The 18,148-nt window shown below is 49.3% G+C and overlaps 1 protein-coding gene across 1 annotated transcript in view; it reads left to right on the plus strand.

Annotated features, from left to right (window-relative positions):
- Nucleotides 1–2,732: 2,732 nt before the first annotated feature.
- LOC131213295 (netrin-B-like) overlaps nucleotides 2,733–18,148 on the plus strand; it is a 28,549-nt gene continuing 13,133 nt past the window's right edge. Inside the window, exon 1 of the mRNA XM_058207311.1 lies at nucleotides 2,733–4,011. Within this exon, the coding sequence (XP_058063294.1) occupies nucleotides 2,733–4,011 (1,279 nt within the window). The remainder of the gene's footprint in view (nucleotides 4,012–18,148) is intronic.

An 18,148-nucleotide genomic window follows, 5' to 3' on the forward strand; every position in this document is an offset into this window, starting at 1 on the left:
GAGCTGAATTGCTTTCTATCCACGTAAATTTGTCTAACCAATATTCCCCAGACATTTTCAACTGGATTTAGGAAATTAACCACAAGCAAATCGATTTTATGGGTAGCAAACGATGTTCTAGTTATCAAACTGGTGGGAATCCTAGCAATATATTGTTGAAAAACCATTGTTTTTCGGCGGTTGTCAGCTGTAAACGGGATCAGGCAGTCTTCTAGAATCTGAAGGTAATCGTTAGAGTCCATTTCACAAGATGTAAAAGCCAGATTGAGCAAAGTTAAGTTACGGGTGGAGAAGTACTCCGGATCTTTGCGTAAATCTCGCCAGTAGACTGTTAAATCGTCGGGCGCATCCATATTAAACTTTTTTTCATCAGAAAAGATCATCTACAATAAAACCCAGAAAACTTAGTTGGTTCCTTTGGTAGAAAATATGCTCTTCAAAAAGCAGAAGAAACTTCAAACATATCATGTCATGCCGACGTGCAATGTTCAGTTTCGCAAATTCAACACGTCTTTATTGGTGTAGTATTTATTTGGTTCCTTGGTAATTTTTGCTCGTGTTATATTCGGGCTGTTTTGCAAAACCTAACGAATAGCTTCCCTGCTCACTGCCAGATCCAGTGTAGATTTGATTTTCGATAGCAATATTGTCGAATTTGACGGTAATTTAACAATGTTCCGCTTGGTTCTCATCGACATCTTGGATTTTTTCGGAGTGCGCTGCGCAGTTGCATACCGTTTAAGATCCTTTAAATAATTACGGATCACTTTATTGGACCTCTTTATTATTCGACCCATTTCTCGAATAGCAACACCCTCCAGCCTATATGCTTCTATGAATCCTTTTTCTTTTTCACTTAGAACACTTCATCTAATTAAATGGGTTTATTCATAATTTTTGCTACTTACAAAAGTCCCAAAACCAGAAGTTGAATCGAAAAGACGGTTTAGAAGATACGTTAAAAACGTTGGTGAGGCTATAGACAGTTAAAAGAGTGTAGGTTTGGTAGGAAATCAATTTTATAGACCAGCCGTCTTATTTGCAGGTTTTGGAAAAAAGTTCCCAATTCAACTTCACCGGACCGGAACTTCGCAACATCTGAGTACTATCTGCTCGGTCCCTGAAAAGAACGACCGATGAGCCTCCTGGAAATCATTTGACCAAGATTTCCGAAAACCAACTGAGAGAGGTTCTACAACGCTCCTAGAATGCCTATCACAAGTCGCTGCACCTAGGGCAGGAGGTTCTGAGTGTGGATCTTAGTCTGACAGGCATGACAGGACCTGACGACAAACGTCAAAAGTGTCACACGAGCGTATAAACAAAGCTTTGCGATGGTTCCTTGCGAGGTGCCTAGGCGTAAGTAAGCGTAGGTCCAGCAGCAGCAGCTACTAAAACGGAGGCACGCTGTTGCGTGCGGTGTTTGGCACAAGAACGATTCACAGTGTACGTGTTCGGGATCGGGTCGAGGAGGCGCTCACGCATCGCCGCCGAGAGAGCTCACCCGAAGTCCGAAGTGTCGACAGCAGATTCTGCGAGAGTCGAAAAGCCAACGAGAGATTGCGGCGGGTTCCGAACGTCAGAGAAAGAGAGAAAGTAAAGAGTGCGAAAGCGCGAACCAGAAGATGAACCCAGGAAGCCAGGACGGCCTCAAGGGAACCCTTCCGTATGGGCAAAGCAAGGCACTATTTCTTCCACCATAACACATGGGCTGAAATGTTCCGACCCTAACAGGCAGATGGTGCTAATTTGATTGCATTAAATTACTACAACTTTATGGTTCTACTCAAGAGTGACGCTACTTTTGATATTTCCATAAGCATTTTCGTGATTTACAAATTTACACTGCCTTTTGATGGAACTCTGCTATAAGGACTCTGCTCCATCAGAAACAACAGAACTACTGGCTATTCACAGACTGGCCCAAAAAAAAATGTAAAAGCTTCACTCGAATGAAGAGGAGGTTCCCACTGCAACTGATGCCTTTTTGGAGGCAAACGAAAAAATCCTGGTGACCTGGCTCTTGGATGTAGCTGACGTTGCTTAGGCACGGGACTTTTCAGCCCACGTGTTGCCTCACTGTCACTCGCAGGAACATGGGACGCGCAGGCCAACGAAAATATGGGCAGAAGATGTGGGCACTCACGAGAGAGAGAGAGATCGAGATTCACGTCGGAGAGAGAGCGAGCGGAAGTCGAGAGCGGCAATCAGGGCAGCCCTCGGAGTGCGAGCGCGCAGCATCCTGGTCGTCCTGCTGCCGCTGCCCGCTGCCTATGGATCCTGTGTGTATCCGCATCCATCTCGCTTCGGCACCCGCCGTGGCCCGCGGGCCAGGATGTCGGGAGCCGCGCGCCGGATGCTGCCGCAAATCCCGTGCGAAGACCGACCGAGCAGACAGACAGACGCGCCTCAACCACACGCAGGGCCATACCGTTCCAGGGCCAGCCAGGTAGCAGGGCCAGACGGTGTTACTATAGCGGCAGAGCAGAGTCGCGACGACGACAAATCGTAACCTTCGAGCCGGAGCTCGTCCGGACCAATCGCTTCCTTCCTTCCGAGATTGAACGGTGCGTGTCTGTCAAGTGAAGCGTCTGTGTGCGTGAAGGACAGCTGGTTGTGGTGGTGTTGAGACGCCCGACGCTTTGTTTTGGTTCGTGTGTGTGTTGTGGAATTCCTCCCAGGAATCGCTGGAAGAACCGGAGTCCGAAGTCCGGAGTCCAGCCGGTCCAGGAATGGCGATGCGGGATTTGCTCGTGGACCTGGTCGTACTGGTCCTTGTGACGGGAGTCGCCGCTGCGACCGGCGACCCAGGCCCCGGTCCTGGCCAGGCGGCTCCAGCATCCCCGGGGTACGATCCGTGCTTCGACGAGGACCGTCCCCGGCGCTGCCAGCCAGACTTTGTGAATGCCGCGTTCGGTGTCCCGGTCGTCGCCTCGTCCACCTGCGGCCTGCGAGGCCCGCAGCGTGTCTGCTCGCCGACCCCGGCCGGCGGTCCCCGCCCGCAGTGTCACCAGTGTGACGCGGGAAGCGCCCGACGCCGCTACCCGGCCGCTGCCCTGACCGACGTCAGCAATCCGGCCAACGTGACCTGCTGGCGGTCGGAGCCGCTCCGATCACCCACGTCCATCAACGATCCGCCTGACAATGTCACCCTCACGCTGTCGCTCGGCAAAGCGTTCGAGCTGACGTACGTCAGCCTCACGTTCTGCCCGGGAGCTCCCGCGCCCGACTCGATCGCCATCTACAAGAGCGCCGACAGGGGGCGCTCCTGGCAGCCGTTCCAATTCTTCAGCTCCCAGTGCCGCCGGGTGTACGGACGTCCGAACCGAGCCACCATCACGCGGGCGAACGAGCAGGAGGCGCGCTGCACCGACGCCCATCGCCACACGGCTGAGGAAGTGGCTGGCGGAGCGGAGTCCCCCAAGTCCCGGAAGACTCCACTCGGGACTGCAGGGAGCGGACTGCGGATCGCCTTCAGCACCCTGAACGGACGCCCGTCCGCACCCGACTTCGACTCGTCGCCCGTCCTGCAGGACTGGGTGACGGCCACGGACGTGCGGGTTGTCTTCCACCGCCACCGGATGCCACCGCCGGGCCTGGAACTGGATCTGCTGGAGGAGGAAGCTCCCTGGTACCTGTTGCACGGCTCCCCCCAGGTCCCAACATCGTTCCGTAGCCGAGTGCCCCGCGATATCGAGTGGACGATTCCGGAACTAGTGGCGACCTCAACGGCCGCTACTGCTACTACGTCACCGAGCCGCCGAGGTTCTGGGCGACCGCACTCCCAGTACCACCACTACGCCGTAGCCGACTTCGCCGTCGGGGGGCGCTGCAAGTGCAACGGACATGCGGCCCGCTGCGTCAAGGGCACCCCGACCAGCGACGGGAACGGTCAGCTGGAGTGCGACTGCAAGCACAACACGGCCGGCCGTGACTGCGAGCGCTGCAAGCCGTTCCACTTCGATCGCCCGTGGGCTCGTGCCAACGCCCGGGACGCCAACGAGTGTAAAGGTAGGTGCCGGGGAGGGGTTCTGTTGTTGTTGTTGCCACGTCATCGTCGCGATGCTCGGAATCATCCATCTTCCGGTCCGCGAGTAACGGACACCCATCATCAGCTGTCAGCCAGCATCAGACTTCATCATCATCCTGAGGTACCGATCCGAGGTATTGGACACGATCGCCCCCCACACGATACCCACCGCCCGGACCATTAGTTTTCATTTGCCGCCGACTTACGGTCCCCCCCGGCCCAGGTTGCGATCTACCCGTTTTCGTCCGTAGGCTGACTGGTGACGTAGTCAAAACGGAGAGGGAAACAAAAACACGAAACAACTGCCGGACTGTTTCGTTAGCGGTGTTTGTTGCTATTGCGTGTGATTCCACCACTTCGCTGAGGTTCAGTGATGTTCGTGGTCCCGGAAGGGGCCGGACCCCAGTGAGCCAGTGTGGGTTGGGCTGGATCTAAGTAGCACTCTACCAATCGACTTCTTTAAGGCCGGTCCACACGCTACGATTTTTTGGCTTCGATTTTTAGCTACGATCTGTCAAAGTCATTTATCGTAGCTGTTTGTGGAGCGTCCGTCCAGACGCGACGATTTTTTTTGAACAACGGATCTACCGTTGTCAGTTTTATGGAAACAGCCGTGGAAGGAACACTGTGTTGGTTTGCCTTAGCATTGTGCTTTTCGGTTAAAAAGGCGAAAAAAGAACGTGCGAAGAGGTTACAGTGTCGAGGAATTCATAAATTCAGTTAAACACTTTCGTTGACGAAGCGTCCAAAATATAAATAAGAGGCCAAAACAAAACATCAACATGTCCAACCGACAAACAGGCACTTGTTTGAAATTTGTTCACAAATTGATGCTCGTTTGTTCAGATTTGTAGATCTGCGTCAGTGGCATTAATGACGTCTCCGAGAGACGTCACTTACGCCGATTATCGTATCGTTATCGTAGCGTGTGGACCGGGCTTTACAATCTTCTCTTGATCCCTATTTCATATCACTCAGGAAGTTTTGCAATGCGGGGCGAAAAAAGATAATAATCGCCCCAACCAAACTCCCGGAGGTTTTGGCGAGACACAAGATAGACTTGTGTGGTGGTCACTTCTTCTACTCTCTTTCTGGTCGATCGCCCTAGCTTCAAACGGTGCAGCTTTTGACAGTTGAAGTCCGCCACACACCGCGAGTGGCAATTTTTGACAAAAATCACCACTCTACTTTGGTGACGCTCAGCAACTTTGACCAAGGTTCGTATACTTGGTGGTTGGGGCGAAGTCTTGTGTTTTTGACAGATTATTTGAGTTTATATTTGGAAGTTCAAGAAACGTTGAATTTTTTGTGCGAGAATTAAAATAGTTTCACGATGAATTTATGTTTGTATCACAAGTAATAATGAAGTTAAAATTATTTCGCATGTTTGTAATACAACAAAAAATCAATCAAGTAGTCTTCGATTAGTTTTTAACTACCCAAGATGTCTAATTGTTTTAATAATTGTCCGTAAAGTGAATTTACTTCCAGTCGGCAGTGTGTTCTGGCCTTGCGATCTGATTTTAGTGTTTGGCAACTCATAATAAATGATTCCTTTCAAGTTCCACCAAACACATTATTCGCTTCACTCACTGCTCAATTTCACTAGTTCAGTCAGTTAAATGTCCTCACATTGCTCGCAAGTTAAATTGAGTACTTCAAACATAGGATGCATGGATGTCACACTGTTGCAGAGCGATCTGATACCGTTCAAAGGTTAAGCGCCTCGAGCGGCACCATCTTGGAACGAGAAACAGTCGAGAAATAAAATGGCCCCAGAAACAGTATGGGACGACGAAAAGATGGCTCTCGACGGCTTGGCAGAATGGTGGGGTGGCCGGGAAAAAAGGATAAAGTAAGCTTAAGAAGTTCTTACGCCATCCTTTTCCCTGCCACTTAATGTTTCTCGTCATAACATCAAAGCCGCCCAAGGTTTTGGCGGTCCCCGGGAGCAGTACTGCGCCACTGCTTCCGCCAGTAAATCATCACTTGGAATTGACTTGTCTTTGGGAATTGACGGCAATAACACAAACACACCGACCGGAGGGATTCGTAGAAGGTTTACACATCTGGGAAGGAGAAAGAAAAAATCCGAACCACCTTTAAGGTCGTATTCGGTGCGCTTGGAAAGCAACAAGCAACAAAAACGACCAAACGCACGCAAAAGGGTCCTTAGCTGGCTGCTGGAGGATGGATATTCAACTTTCGCAACCCACTTCAAGTCTTCCAGGCTCGACCCGTTTTTAATGGATGGTTGCATAAATTTCGGCGCCGCGCGCCTGTTTTTCGCATGAAAGCACGAATTTCATGAGCCCGGTTCCGGCTCTGGCTTCCTGGATCAAAGGAGGTCTGCCACACCAAGCAATATGGCTTCCATCAGAGGGCCCCACCAAGGGGCGAAGTGTTTTCCACCCTTTTCTTTTCCGGTGGTCTGGCTGCTGCTTGGTACAAACGTTGGCTTGATGGGGATGCCAATGGGACCGATCGCGTAGGCGTTACCATTCCCGGTGCCGCGAGACAAGGGGCAAGAAGAATGTGCGGTGTTGGAGGTATCGGACGTCAGATTACAATCAGCGAGAGCACGAGAGAGCGAGCCGCGCCAAGAGGTAATTTAAAATACATGTCGGAGGTCCGCGCCCCTGGGCGCGCCTGGGCATTCCTGCGTCGCCTGCGTCGTGTCTGGTCAACGCACGACCAGGCAGACCGTGAGCCGGCCGGGGTCCCAACGGCAACAAACGATCTATTAGTGGCCACTGCCACTTCCCGTTCCCGAAAGGGTATCAGTATGCTCCACATTCCAAACAGCAACCGAGCCCAACCTCGGGAGGGCGCACGCGCGCGCATGCTAATCCCATAACCATCTCAGGTCCCGCTAGTTCCGCCGAGTTGTCCACGGGACCACAGGGTAAAGATTAAACTTTGCAAACTAAGGTCCGGCTACGGTCGATCAGGAAGACTGAACGGCGGGTCTCGGACTAGGGTCCTGGATGGCCGAGCCTGGATAGGACTCATCAGGATTTACAACACCTGTCCCAACGCAGTGCCTCCCATCATCTGAATGACCGACCAGACACGGTCAGAGTTGGGAAAACAGTATTTAAATAATCATACCGTATTACCCCGGTCGTGAGATCGTCCTTCGGCCAGAAAGTAAAGCACACCCTCAACACAGCAATAAATTAGTCAAAAGGTGAGCGAACCAAATCCTGAGTCCTGAGCTGAGCTTCGGACCGGTGACCCGTTCGCCTTCAGTTAGTTTTAAGGGATCTCCTGGGGAGCGTAAAACGTGTGACAGCCCAGGACAGAACGGGGAACGCTGAAAGTCGGCTGTAATCAAGTGGAAATTTATATTTCATCGGGGTGGACCATAATCGGAAAGTTTTGATTAAACTCTTGGTCATGGAACGAGTGGACATCTTGATCATCCCGTCTATACGTCTAACCCTAGATATTAGGAGTTATGACGAACGAAACTTTACTATCTTTTCGTTCTGACAGATAAGTAATGGTAAGAAGCTGGCGAGCTAATGAAACACCCTGGACGAAGCTCACGAAAGCCGAGTTGGCTCCGAATGAGTGGAAAAACTCGTCCACAAACCGTTGAAGAAAGGGAGAAAAACATCCACACCGGAAACAGTTCCGTCTTCTAGGGGGTTCTGCAAAACAAACATTGATCCGTAATCCAATACCGCCTAAGCGGGGTTCGCCAACAGGGGTTAGGTACGCGATTCAATACGGGATGAATTGTTAGAACCAGACATCGTTTGCGTCATGATTAGCATGATTAAATAGCCCCTCGTGTGACTTCGCAATAACGATGTCCCTCGGGGAACGGACTTAAATAAGATTGAGTCGGGACACCTTTACGGTCACTGGTCGTCCAACTAGGAAGTGACAGGCATTCAGGACTGTCAATGCACCCGGAGGCACCGTAAAAGACCTCCGCGTCGCTGGCTGAACCTAACTGCAATTTTCTTCTGAGTAACGAAGAAAGATTTATGGACCCTGGAAATAGCTCTTGTGGAGCGCTACTCCATGCACTCTAAAACTAGCGCACGGGGCAACAATATTTACCCATTATTGGCTTCTCCCATCGGCCCCGGGACATCGACGAGGATGACCAGCTAAGAATGTGCGCTATTTTTCCCTTAGCATTCCTCGGGCCGGAGTGCAATATCATAACACTTTTTATTTTGCATTTCAGGACCCCCACCCCCCTATCTGCCAAGCCTTTGCCGACGTTATAGCGCCTCGAGGCATCTATTGGGATTGGGGATGGGACTGACCGGGACTGATCGAAAGCATTTCTCATTTTTATGGACTGCGAGAGGAGGAAGGAGAAATATTTTCCCGGACGAAAATGGCCGCCCGTTATAGGTGTCGCCTTTCTTTCCGTGGCAGCGACCAGAAGATAGATTAGGAACCCAGACTTGGAGGGACCTACTGGAAGACACGTTCAACAGAAAATTGCCCAACAAAAAATAGAGCGGACGCAATTGATAATCGGCCTGTGGTTTACAGAGGATGACGATATATTGTTCTCTGTGACACAGGACGTGCAAAATACGAGCCTGGCGAGCGAGGATATTGCCGGTAGCACTTAGGAGCCATCGTTCAGAAACGCAAAATCCTTTGACTAGGTGTTTGACAATCCCTGGTCCCTGGCCGACGCTTCCGAAGCGCGCACTTCCGGACGCTTCGGGAGTCGGGGGGTTCGAAATTTAATAAAACATAAATAGCTGAGCTGTATTCGGTGGTGTTTTGATTTAATTTATTAACAAAACGACCCGGAGAGTAGCCGGGAGCGCGACCGGTGTGCTCTCCATTCCACCGCTCCGTTCCTCTTGTGAAGTTCGAACAAACTCGAAAGACCGAAAAACCGGGGGGAAGTAGAGCCCTGTAAAAAGGGGCCCTGTCAGGCCATCAGAATATTGCGACCCGGGGGTAACCCGCGGATTGTTTTCGACAGAGTTTTCGGTGCTTCGAGCTCCGCGGGTCCATCGAGATCGGTTTGGCGGTGCTTCCGTTTTGGGACGTGGTAGCTGGTTTGGCTTGAGTTGGTTGAGTTAGGGATGAGGGCTTGGAAAAGTTTTCCCAGGCCGGAAAAACGTAAAAGTAAAATCCAGTAAAATGCAGTGTCTTGGTTTATTGACGGGCGCAGGTTGGTCAACCGGTTGCCAGCCGCTGCGTGTGACAGTCAAGTACGGAATGTGCTCCAGCTCAAGACGCTAGACGATGCCGGGGACTGCACTTGTTTGGGGACATTAGTCAGTGCCTGTGCCGACTGTGAGGAGCTATCCGTTCGAAGTGCGCTTCAGCCCAAACCTAACGGAGAATTGATGTTAGAATCTTAATCAGAATCTTATGTTAGCAACTACTAGGCTGTTCAATAAGTTCGTAGCATCGACAAGAAAAATAAATTTTTACGGTTGGAAATACACTTTATTATTGAGCATGGTCTTCCTGAACATCAATACACTTGTTCCCAGCAAACTCCAAATTATAAATTTCGTTCCTGAAGTGATAATCTGGCAGGGCTTCACAATCGCAGCTGAATCGAACTTTAATTCATGAATTTTTGCCATTTTCAAAATGCAAAAGCGACACGGTGCATTGCCCTGGTAAAAGAGGATGTTTTTCTTCTTCAAGCCGGGCTTTTTTTCACGAATTTTTACTTTCATTGGGTCTAAAATATTACAACAATAATCAAAATTTATTATTTTATCTGTTTGCAAGTAATCCGGTAGCAAAATTTCATTCACATCCCACAAAACTGATGCTAACACCTTTATAGTCCTTATACACAATGAACATTCGTTCATAAATCTCCTTTGCTTTTAAACCTTCCAAAAATAAAATTTAAATTTCTGCACGACACTTGATTTGTTCATTGTAAAAAATACTGTGACACGTCGATTCACGGCTTGTAAAACAAAATTAATTGACTGATTGAAATGAAACTTCACTCCTTCCAAAAGCTTCTTGGACAACAAAGATTACTTCAATGAAACAAATGTTTATTAAATCGTCCAAATAATGACGCATGTGACTCATGAAACATTTAAGCCAAACATATTTAGAACAACCTACATCAAGCTAAACAATGTTGAAGCATCGAATGAATTAGATTTAAAAGCCTAAATATTAAGTTGGCTAAAAATTAAATCCCTTGCTTTCTCGGTAGATGCCTTTGATGATCGTGATTTCTCATGAAGTATCGATCGATTGAGAAGTTTGAATACATCCACCGTATAGTCCGGACCTTGCACCGAGCGATTGACACCTTTTTCGCGGATTACAAAATTTCCTGAATGATCAAAAAATGATATCAAGAAAGGATTGTGAAAAAAGATTGCTAAAGTTTTTCGCCAATAACGAACAAGACTTCGATGAGAGAAGCGTTCTGAAGCTTTGGCCTTTCTTTCTTTCTACCTTTCTTTTTTGGCCAAACTAATATTTGGAGCTTCAAATAATCTTTCTTTCGTACTAATAAAATTCACTAATGCCTGCAAATAACTGTACACGAGGTTAAAAGGAAATCACCATAATTTTAATCATAGAACTACAACCTATTATTCAACAACCAATGAGGGTGCGTCGGTTATCACAGCAATTAGAACAACTATAAAAATTTGAGTCAATCTGCTGTGCCAAAGTTTGGCCTACGAAAATCGATTGTCGTAAAAAAGAGTGTACTCGAGCAATGCTACTATCGTTTTAATACTTACACCTGCCAAGCCAGCAATCCATTTCGTTTATCGTTCACTTTTCGGCCCGAAACGGGGGCCCTGGCACTCTGTTTCCCGTGGGGTCTGTCACGTGGTCCGTCGTTCGGGTTTTCATCGACCGACCGCCCAAAGCCCCGGGAATCGGATATGTAATGGGGGGCCCACGTTGAAACAGTCGAAATACTGTCGGCCACCGGCTGGCTGTGCGTGCCGGAGCGAACGAGAAGCGATGGGCTCTCCCCCGGGCGTCCGGAACGTCATTAATCATTTTGCGTATCGCTGCCTTCCGCCCGCCAGAGAGGAAATCCTAAATCTCCGCCTTTCTCGGCGACGGTGGCACGGGTACGTGCAGCGGGGGGGGGAATCAAAATTCATTTGATCGAAACAAGGAAAACCGAGCCAACCGGTTCCGGTTCCTCCGGCTTTTCCGGTCGCGCCGCCGTTTGGAAAGAAATTTCGACATTTCGACGAAAACGAGAAAAAAGTAAGGCACAGACGCGGCCATGCTTTTCGCGCGAGTGAATCAATCTCCATCATTAAGTAATTATGAAGTCAGGGCCCGTGTTTCCTGCTGACACGGAGCTTGGCGTTTCCTTCACGCGACAGGGAGCGCGAGACCTGCCGCTTCCTGCTGCTGTTGCTTCTGTTTTGTTTTTTGCAAGCCAAACACTGCTTATTTTCCCAAAACCAACGCCAACGCAATGGTGTGATGGTGTGCCCAAGGAAAGGGATTAGCCGTAGAACCTCCGCTGCGCAGAACATTGCTCATGGCGCTGGCGGCTTTGAGCTTGCTTTTTTTGAGGTTATATTTCAAAAAATCTCAAAATCCCAGCATTTTTAATCCATTAAAAAACGGTTATCCAAAACCTCTTCACAACTTAAACGAAAGTCCTCCGAAGGACCAAAAGCCGAGGGCCTAGCTTCTAAAAACCCTCTGGACCTACTGGCTACTACCACTACTACTACTGCGGCTTACTCCAGGTTCTTGTGTCTGACCTCTCGCTGGTCAGACAATCCGGAAGCGCCTTATAACCACCTCGTCCCCGCGGATCCACGACTTCCACATACTTCGCTCCTACCGAAAGGACAGCCACCCATTGACTGGCTGATTGTACGCGCGCGCGCCCCCGGGTTCTCCCGCGCACAACGCAGCATCAAACAATAAATGAAACGAAACGGAAAACAAATTGTGTGCCAAACAGACAAGCAAGCAGGGTCTGGTAAGGCGTTTCCTTCGGTATTGGCACAGAGGGTTGCTACGAATCCTGCAGGTCGGTTCGGCGACAGATGGCTCTTCACGCGGACTCGAACTCCCTCTCTGCCCTAATGAAATGTAAACAGAGGAACACGACGTCGACATCGAACTCCCAGCTCTAATCCGTCGGTATCCTTCGTCTCTCTCTCTCTTCGTTTAACGCGCCTGTTTCCGCTCGCTCCCTCAGCTCAGCTCGGTCAAGCAGGACGATGTCTATTGCTTCGCAATAAGCCCATCGCCAAAGGTCGATGAGAGGTTTGTCTAGCTTCTACCTTAAGCAGATCGGGGCGATGCGTTGTTTGCCCAACCATCCCGCGGCAGCTAATTTGCTTCCTGTCAAGCGTCAGACTGCTACCGAATGCTGCTTTCCTTTGCTAGTTTTTTGGCCAGTGGTTCGCCGAGATCTCTTGATGTCGGAAATGTCATCAACGGGTACATGATTGGTCACACGGAAGCTACAGGTCTCTTTTGTTTGTGGGTACATGAACTTTGTTTCAACTGGTCAGCTACCTCTAGAAGGCTTCAACTGTTGAGAAGCTTACTCAAAAGGACAGCTCTCGTAGCTGTCATTCCTAGCGTCTAATTTCGAACTAGTGGAGGAGTTTGTAGCCCAGCAGCAGCCGCCGCAACATCTGCACTTCTTCGCAAAGGAGTCGCGGAATCGAAGCCGTAGAGCTACCCCACGTGTTGCCACATTCATCCAGTTCGTAGCTCACCCGTGACCTGAAATAATATCGGACTTTCGGAGGGCTCGGACTCCTACAGAGAACGCTGGCGCTTTCTGCTGACATCGAACAATGACGACCACGTGCCACGTGGGCTGGCGGGCCAAAACTGCCCCAGAACACGTACGGAGCAGACCGGGAACTTGGAACGGAAAGGGAGTGTATGTGTTCCGTTCCTATCGACGTTCCGCAGCGATTGAAATCCGGTCCCTCTCACGGTTCTGCCTCCACGAATGCTATTCAGCATTCGTGTCCGTGGGCCACTTCCAATAGCCGTGCATCGAATGTTGTCCTTATGTTGTCACGTCACGTGCGTCGGTCAATCCGCCACAGTCGGTTCGGTTCGGAAGTGTATTACCACCAATACCATCGTACGGCATGCAGAAGTCCTCGACAAGAAGTTTAACAGTAGCAGACGGGATTTAAGGACGCTCACTCAGTTGTGAAGTTCCAGAAAAAGGTTTCTTCTCAGGCTGGGCTCTGTTTACTATTTATTGTAATATTTTATATCGGGCAAGCTGTCAAGTAAAGAATGATATTTGAGTGTGAGTGCGGCATTTGCGTAATACTGTGCGTCACAAAAGACAGGATCTGAGCATTCTTGGTTTTTGTATTACATTTCCATAATTGAATGAAGCTGATACAATTTGAACTGTAGTCGAGCCACTACTAAACCAATTATCACCACTAGTTTACGTAATTTTTTGCTATGTTGGTGATATTTATGTCAAAAGTGACAGGTGTGTTACCACTTATTTTGACAACAGTCTGATATGGCCTGGTCAATAAAATAGGTAATTCATTGCATACACTACAATTTCATCCGGATTCTCGTAAGCAATAGGTTTATTTGATCTGGCTGCAATCAATTTTGAATTGTGAATCTAAAAAAATCGTTGTTTCCAGGTAGAATATCCAGAATAGGCAAAAGCAGTCATTGAAACCCAGAGCAAGGAAAGATTCTGAAGAATATGCGCAACGAAGGCGCGAAGTACGAAAGCATCGCCAAGGTACTAGGAAAATCAGTAAGTTTTGTGAGAAATGCTTTGTTGTGGAAAAAGGAAACAAAGGAAAGGCGACGTAAAGCAAGAAAAACCAAGCCAACGACAGATCATCGCATATCCCTTTTGCTTTGCTTTTGCTCAAAACTAAATAACAATATTAGCCCAAAACCTGCCCACAGTCGGTTGCAAGAAGCTAATCTACCAGGACTAATTGCAAGAAAAGTGCCACTATTGATTTAAAAAAAAATAATTATGAGGAAACATGTTGCTGCTCAATGTCGTTCTTGGGAAGGTACTGAAGGTTACGAAAAATCGGAATAATATTTTATGGAGCGACGGAACCCAAAAATATATTCGTCGCCAGCATACGTCGAAGCTTATGCAATCGTGGTTTGATGGCAAAAATGTGTCAGTTTTGCGTTGGCCAAGTCAGTCTTTTCAACTGAATAGCTTACTGACCTTAAACCCGATTGAAAACTTGTGGAATACCTTGAAGCAAAAGTTAGCTGGACAATATTTTTCAAACAAAGATGCATTGTAGCAAAAAGTGCAGCCGGAATGGTATTCCATTCCAGCAAAAACTTTTCAGGATTTGGTCGATTCGCTGCCAAGAAAAATGCATGAAGTGCTTTTATAATATAATATAATATTGACTTTTGATAATAGGAAAAGTGTAAACCGTGTAAATTCATTAAAATTTGCCCTGTACGAAGATTTACCTATTTTATTGGCCCGGTATTTTTAGCTGATTTCTATTGTAATAATCGAATTCTTTGAATTTTTCACCTCTTTTAGATCATCTTTATCTTATTTTTAGTACTACTATCTTGTACTATTATTGTAATACCTGTGAATACAATAGGTTTTGAAAAATGATCAAATAACGCAGCGTAAATACTTTTACCTATTTTATTGGCCAGTGGTGTATATCCGCCAGACTTAGGACCCTGTGTTCTCTGGCTATTCGCCAGGTTCCCCACTCCGTGGACTACTGTTTGAAGTCGATGTTGCTGTTCCAAAACCGAACCGTTTGGACTGTTTCGAATGATTCGGAGAACTAGACAACGGACAACGGAGAGGATAAATAATATACATAAATGATCCATGGATAAAGGTTCTACTGGCATAAAAAGAACACCGTTAGTGTATGCTGGTTTCCTGCATCTCTCTTTTGGGTTCCTTGCATCGCGAAGATTTTGAGGCCTTACGTCAGTTATCGACGGTGCCATGGAATCGACCACCTAGAGCTAGACAAACAGTGCATCTAAATTAAATTTACGTATGGACCAGATTGGTTGAAGTGCAGACCTATCTTCGAGCCCGACTTACAGCGGGCCCTTGAGCCCTCCGGGCCCTCAGTCGGTTGATGTCGCACCACAAACCAGGGAAACCTATTGGAAACTGCAACCCACGGGCGACAGGCGACGGGGGACTGGCCCGACACTTGGCCGGCGGCAATCAATAAGCTGCGTCCGAATTCCGATTGTGACAAATATTTGCCTATTACTGCTGCTGAAACGCTGAACGTCCAGTCCGGACGGAATCCCCACCAAGCGTGTGGTTGTGGTCGAGGGAGCAATGCTAACCGAAATTGCTACCGGCCATTCCGGGACGGTAGAGCGTAGCGAAATGGAAGATGAAGAGTAGCCCGGGTCCAGACAGCCCTGGTCGGCTGGTCCGAGTCCGGGTGGCCGGCCGTTCCCGGGTACGGTATCTAAGGCACGCATCTTCCGAGCTGATCGAACTTTTCGGTGTCCACTTCCAGCCAGCCAGTCGTGGCGAGAGATCACAAAACCGGACCGGGACAAGCTTTCGTACGGACAGTCTCGTCTTTGGTAGGTATCTGGGTGCTACGAGTCATTAGAAGACTGCCATTCAAACGGACGTGTCGTTGCTTACGTCAGCGGGTATGTGTCCGTTTTTTTTCGGGTGAAAGCATACACAGTAGTATCGATTGATGGGAAAATTGCTGCCCCCCACACACACGCGCACTTTAGAGCTCCAGCACCAAATCGAACGGAGATGGCAGCGTTAAGTTATGGGCGACATGGGAAAATGCGTCCGAGAGTGGCAATTGGTAATTGATCTCCGGACCGGATTGTGGTGCGCGTGTCCGGCCGTACCTTTGGGCCGCACACAAAGGGAACACGAATAATGTACGGGGTAAGGCTGAAGGCTTTTACCAAACTTCTCACTTAGATCTCTCGCTCTCTCTCTCTCGCTCTGAGAGCTCTGTTCCGGGGCCGCCGCCTTCCGGACGGTCCTATCTTTGTTACTCCACTTTTGCTTTCAGCCTCTTTCTTTCTTTCCTTCTGTCTGTTCGTTCGTTTAGCCGTTGTTTGTTTTGACGTTTCTGACTCTGGCGTTATTTTTCGCTTTGTTGTGATTTGCGAGGGACGCGGGAGCTTCTTTTTCGGTAAAGTTTTTTTCTTTTTCGATTCACCCTTCATCTTCTTCTTCTTGCGGCTTCTTGTGCCCAAATCAATCATTCCATTCTACTTCACTCCACGCGGTGCCCCCTCGGGGGCCTTGGGGGGCCGGTTTTATTGTGGCTGACGTTTGTTGACGTTTGATGGTCTCTCTGCGTCGGGCATCGTGTGTCATGATTGCGAACCGCATTCCACTGGCTCTGTGAACTCTTTGGTTTTCTGTTCCTTCCTGGGTTCTGGGAGTCCCTTTGCCGCTATTTACATATTGATAGGGTGGTGGTCCATCCAGTGGGTTTGGATTTCGAAGATCGGGGCGCTAGAATATCGATTGTCGGCTCTGTATGGCACGTAGCACGCCGTGCTGTTGAAACGCAAATATCGTCCAAGTGTTCATCTCAAAATTCTAAGCAAGATTAAGGCTTCGCATTGCGTAAATGTCAAAATTTTCACTAAATGTTTACAATTTCCAGAATAAAGTTTGACGTTTCAAAAGTCAACTGAACCATTTTTCGGCTGCCAACTGCACAGTATTCCTATTGCTTAATTGGGTGCCGGCTGGAAGCTGCGGGTACGAGTCAATCGCGCACTCATTAGGCCGAAGGCCGCGCACCACCACGTCGACCAGCGATCGTGGTCCACGTGTTTTGAGCGGGCTGTGACATTTTCTGCATACCTGCGCGTCACTAATGTATACGCCGCGAGCCGCCGCAACCTGCCAGTCTCGCCTGCCAGAGTATCCCCAGAGTTACAGTCGCCCGCGCAAACCCGCAGCCGCAGCAGCAGCAGCAGCGCCCTGCACGATCGACCGAGATGCGAAAGGCAAAACGCAAATGAGCGTAATAAACTATACGCCGGTGGCAGCGTGTGGGGCCACAAGGCGCACGAATCGATCGAGATTACCCTAGCAGACTCTTTGAAGCGCCGGCTGCCGGTATAGGAGCCCCCACCAGGAGGACCCTCTCGCATCCCTAGCAGCTTAGCTACGGGTCGGCGCCGGCGCCTCCGTATCTATCGGGCTCTCCAGTTCCAGCGGTGGTCCCAAAGGTGGTTCTCCCAAGTCTAGAGGCGGTAGAGTTGTCGTTTACTGCGAGAGTTCGATTCCCCAGATAATCGGAAGGGGGCCCCTGAAAACAGAGGCCCAAAATGTAGGAGCTGCTGCCAAACGCGCGCGCTATCAGTCACCAGTCCTGTCACGCAAGTCTGCCATCGGGGAACGGACAATAGAGGGACTGAGGACAATCCTGGGCTGGGATGGAGCTGTCGGACGTGGCCCGCCCGGTAGGCCTCAGCGTGTGTCGTGATCGGCGTGTCAGTATGTCAACGTCAATCAGTGGCCAGCGAAAGAGCGAGAGAGAGAGAGAGAGCGCGAGCGGACCTCTGTTGGAGTTGGAGAGGTGCTTGGATTAATTGATTAGAGGCTGCGTTTGAGTGATTTGAGCTATTTTCGCCCGGCGGCGGCCCGGCTCCCTGAGGTCTGACGGAGGTCCACAGCACAGAGGCCGCTCCCGCTGATGACCGTGCGCACGATTCCGTAATGAAGTGGCACGGTAACACAGATTTTCGTGTCATGGTGCCAGCTGGGGCTCCCCCGAACTAACCCAAAAGCCAAGGTAAGCCCTTTTACGCCGAGTCCACCACTCGTACTTATCTCCAGCGGCTGGAGCTGCGCAATCACTGCCCTGGTGTGGAGTCCGGGACGTCGTAGACTCGGTGTCAGAAATTAAGACAAATCCTCTTACCTCTGCCACTTCGTCCGGACTCTGGTCGTTTTTAAGCCGGCCGCTGCTACTGCGCTGCTGACTGACTTGGGGACCGATCGGAAATGGAGACCTCACTCTCTTTACTACCTCTTCCATTCTCTCTCGCGCGCTCTCTCTCTCTCTCTCCCTCTTTTTCGAGAAAGTTTGTTGGGCGGCCCTCTAATTAAACCATTCAGCCCTCTAGCCGAAGGTAACCAGGAAGGCCCGATCGGTAAGC

Source organism: Anopheles bellator, chromosome X (genome assembly GCF_943735745.2).
Source record: "Anopheles bellator chromosome X, idAnoBellAS_SP24_06.2, whole genome shotgun sequence".
NCBI lineage: Eukaryota > Metazoa > Arthropoda > Insecta > Diptera > Culicidae > Anopheles > Anopheles bellator.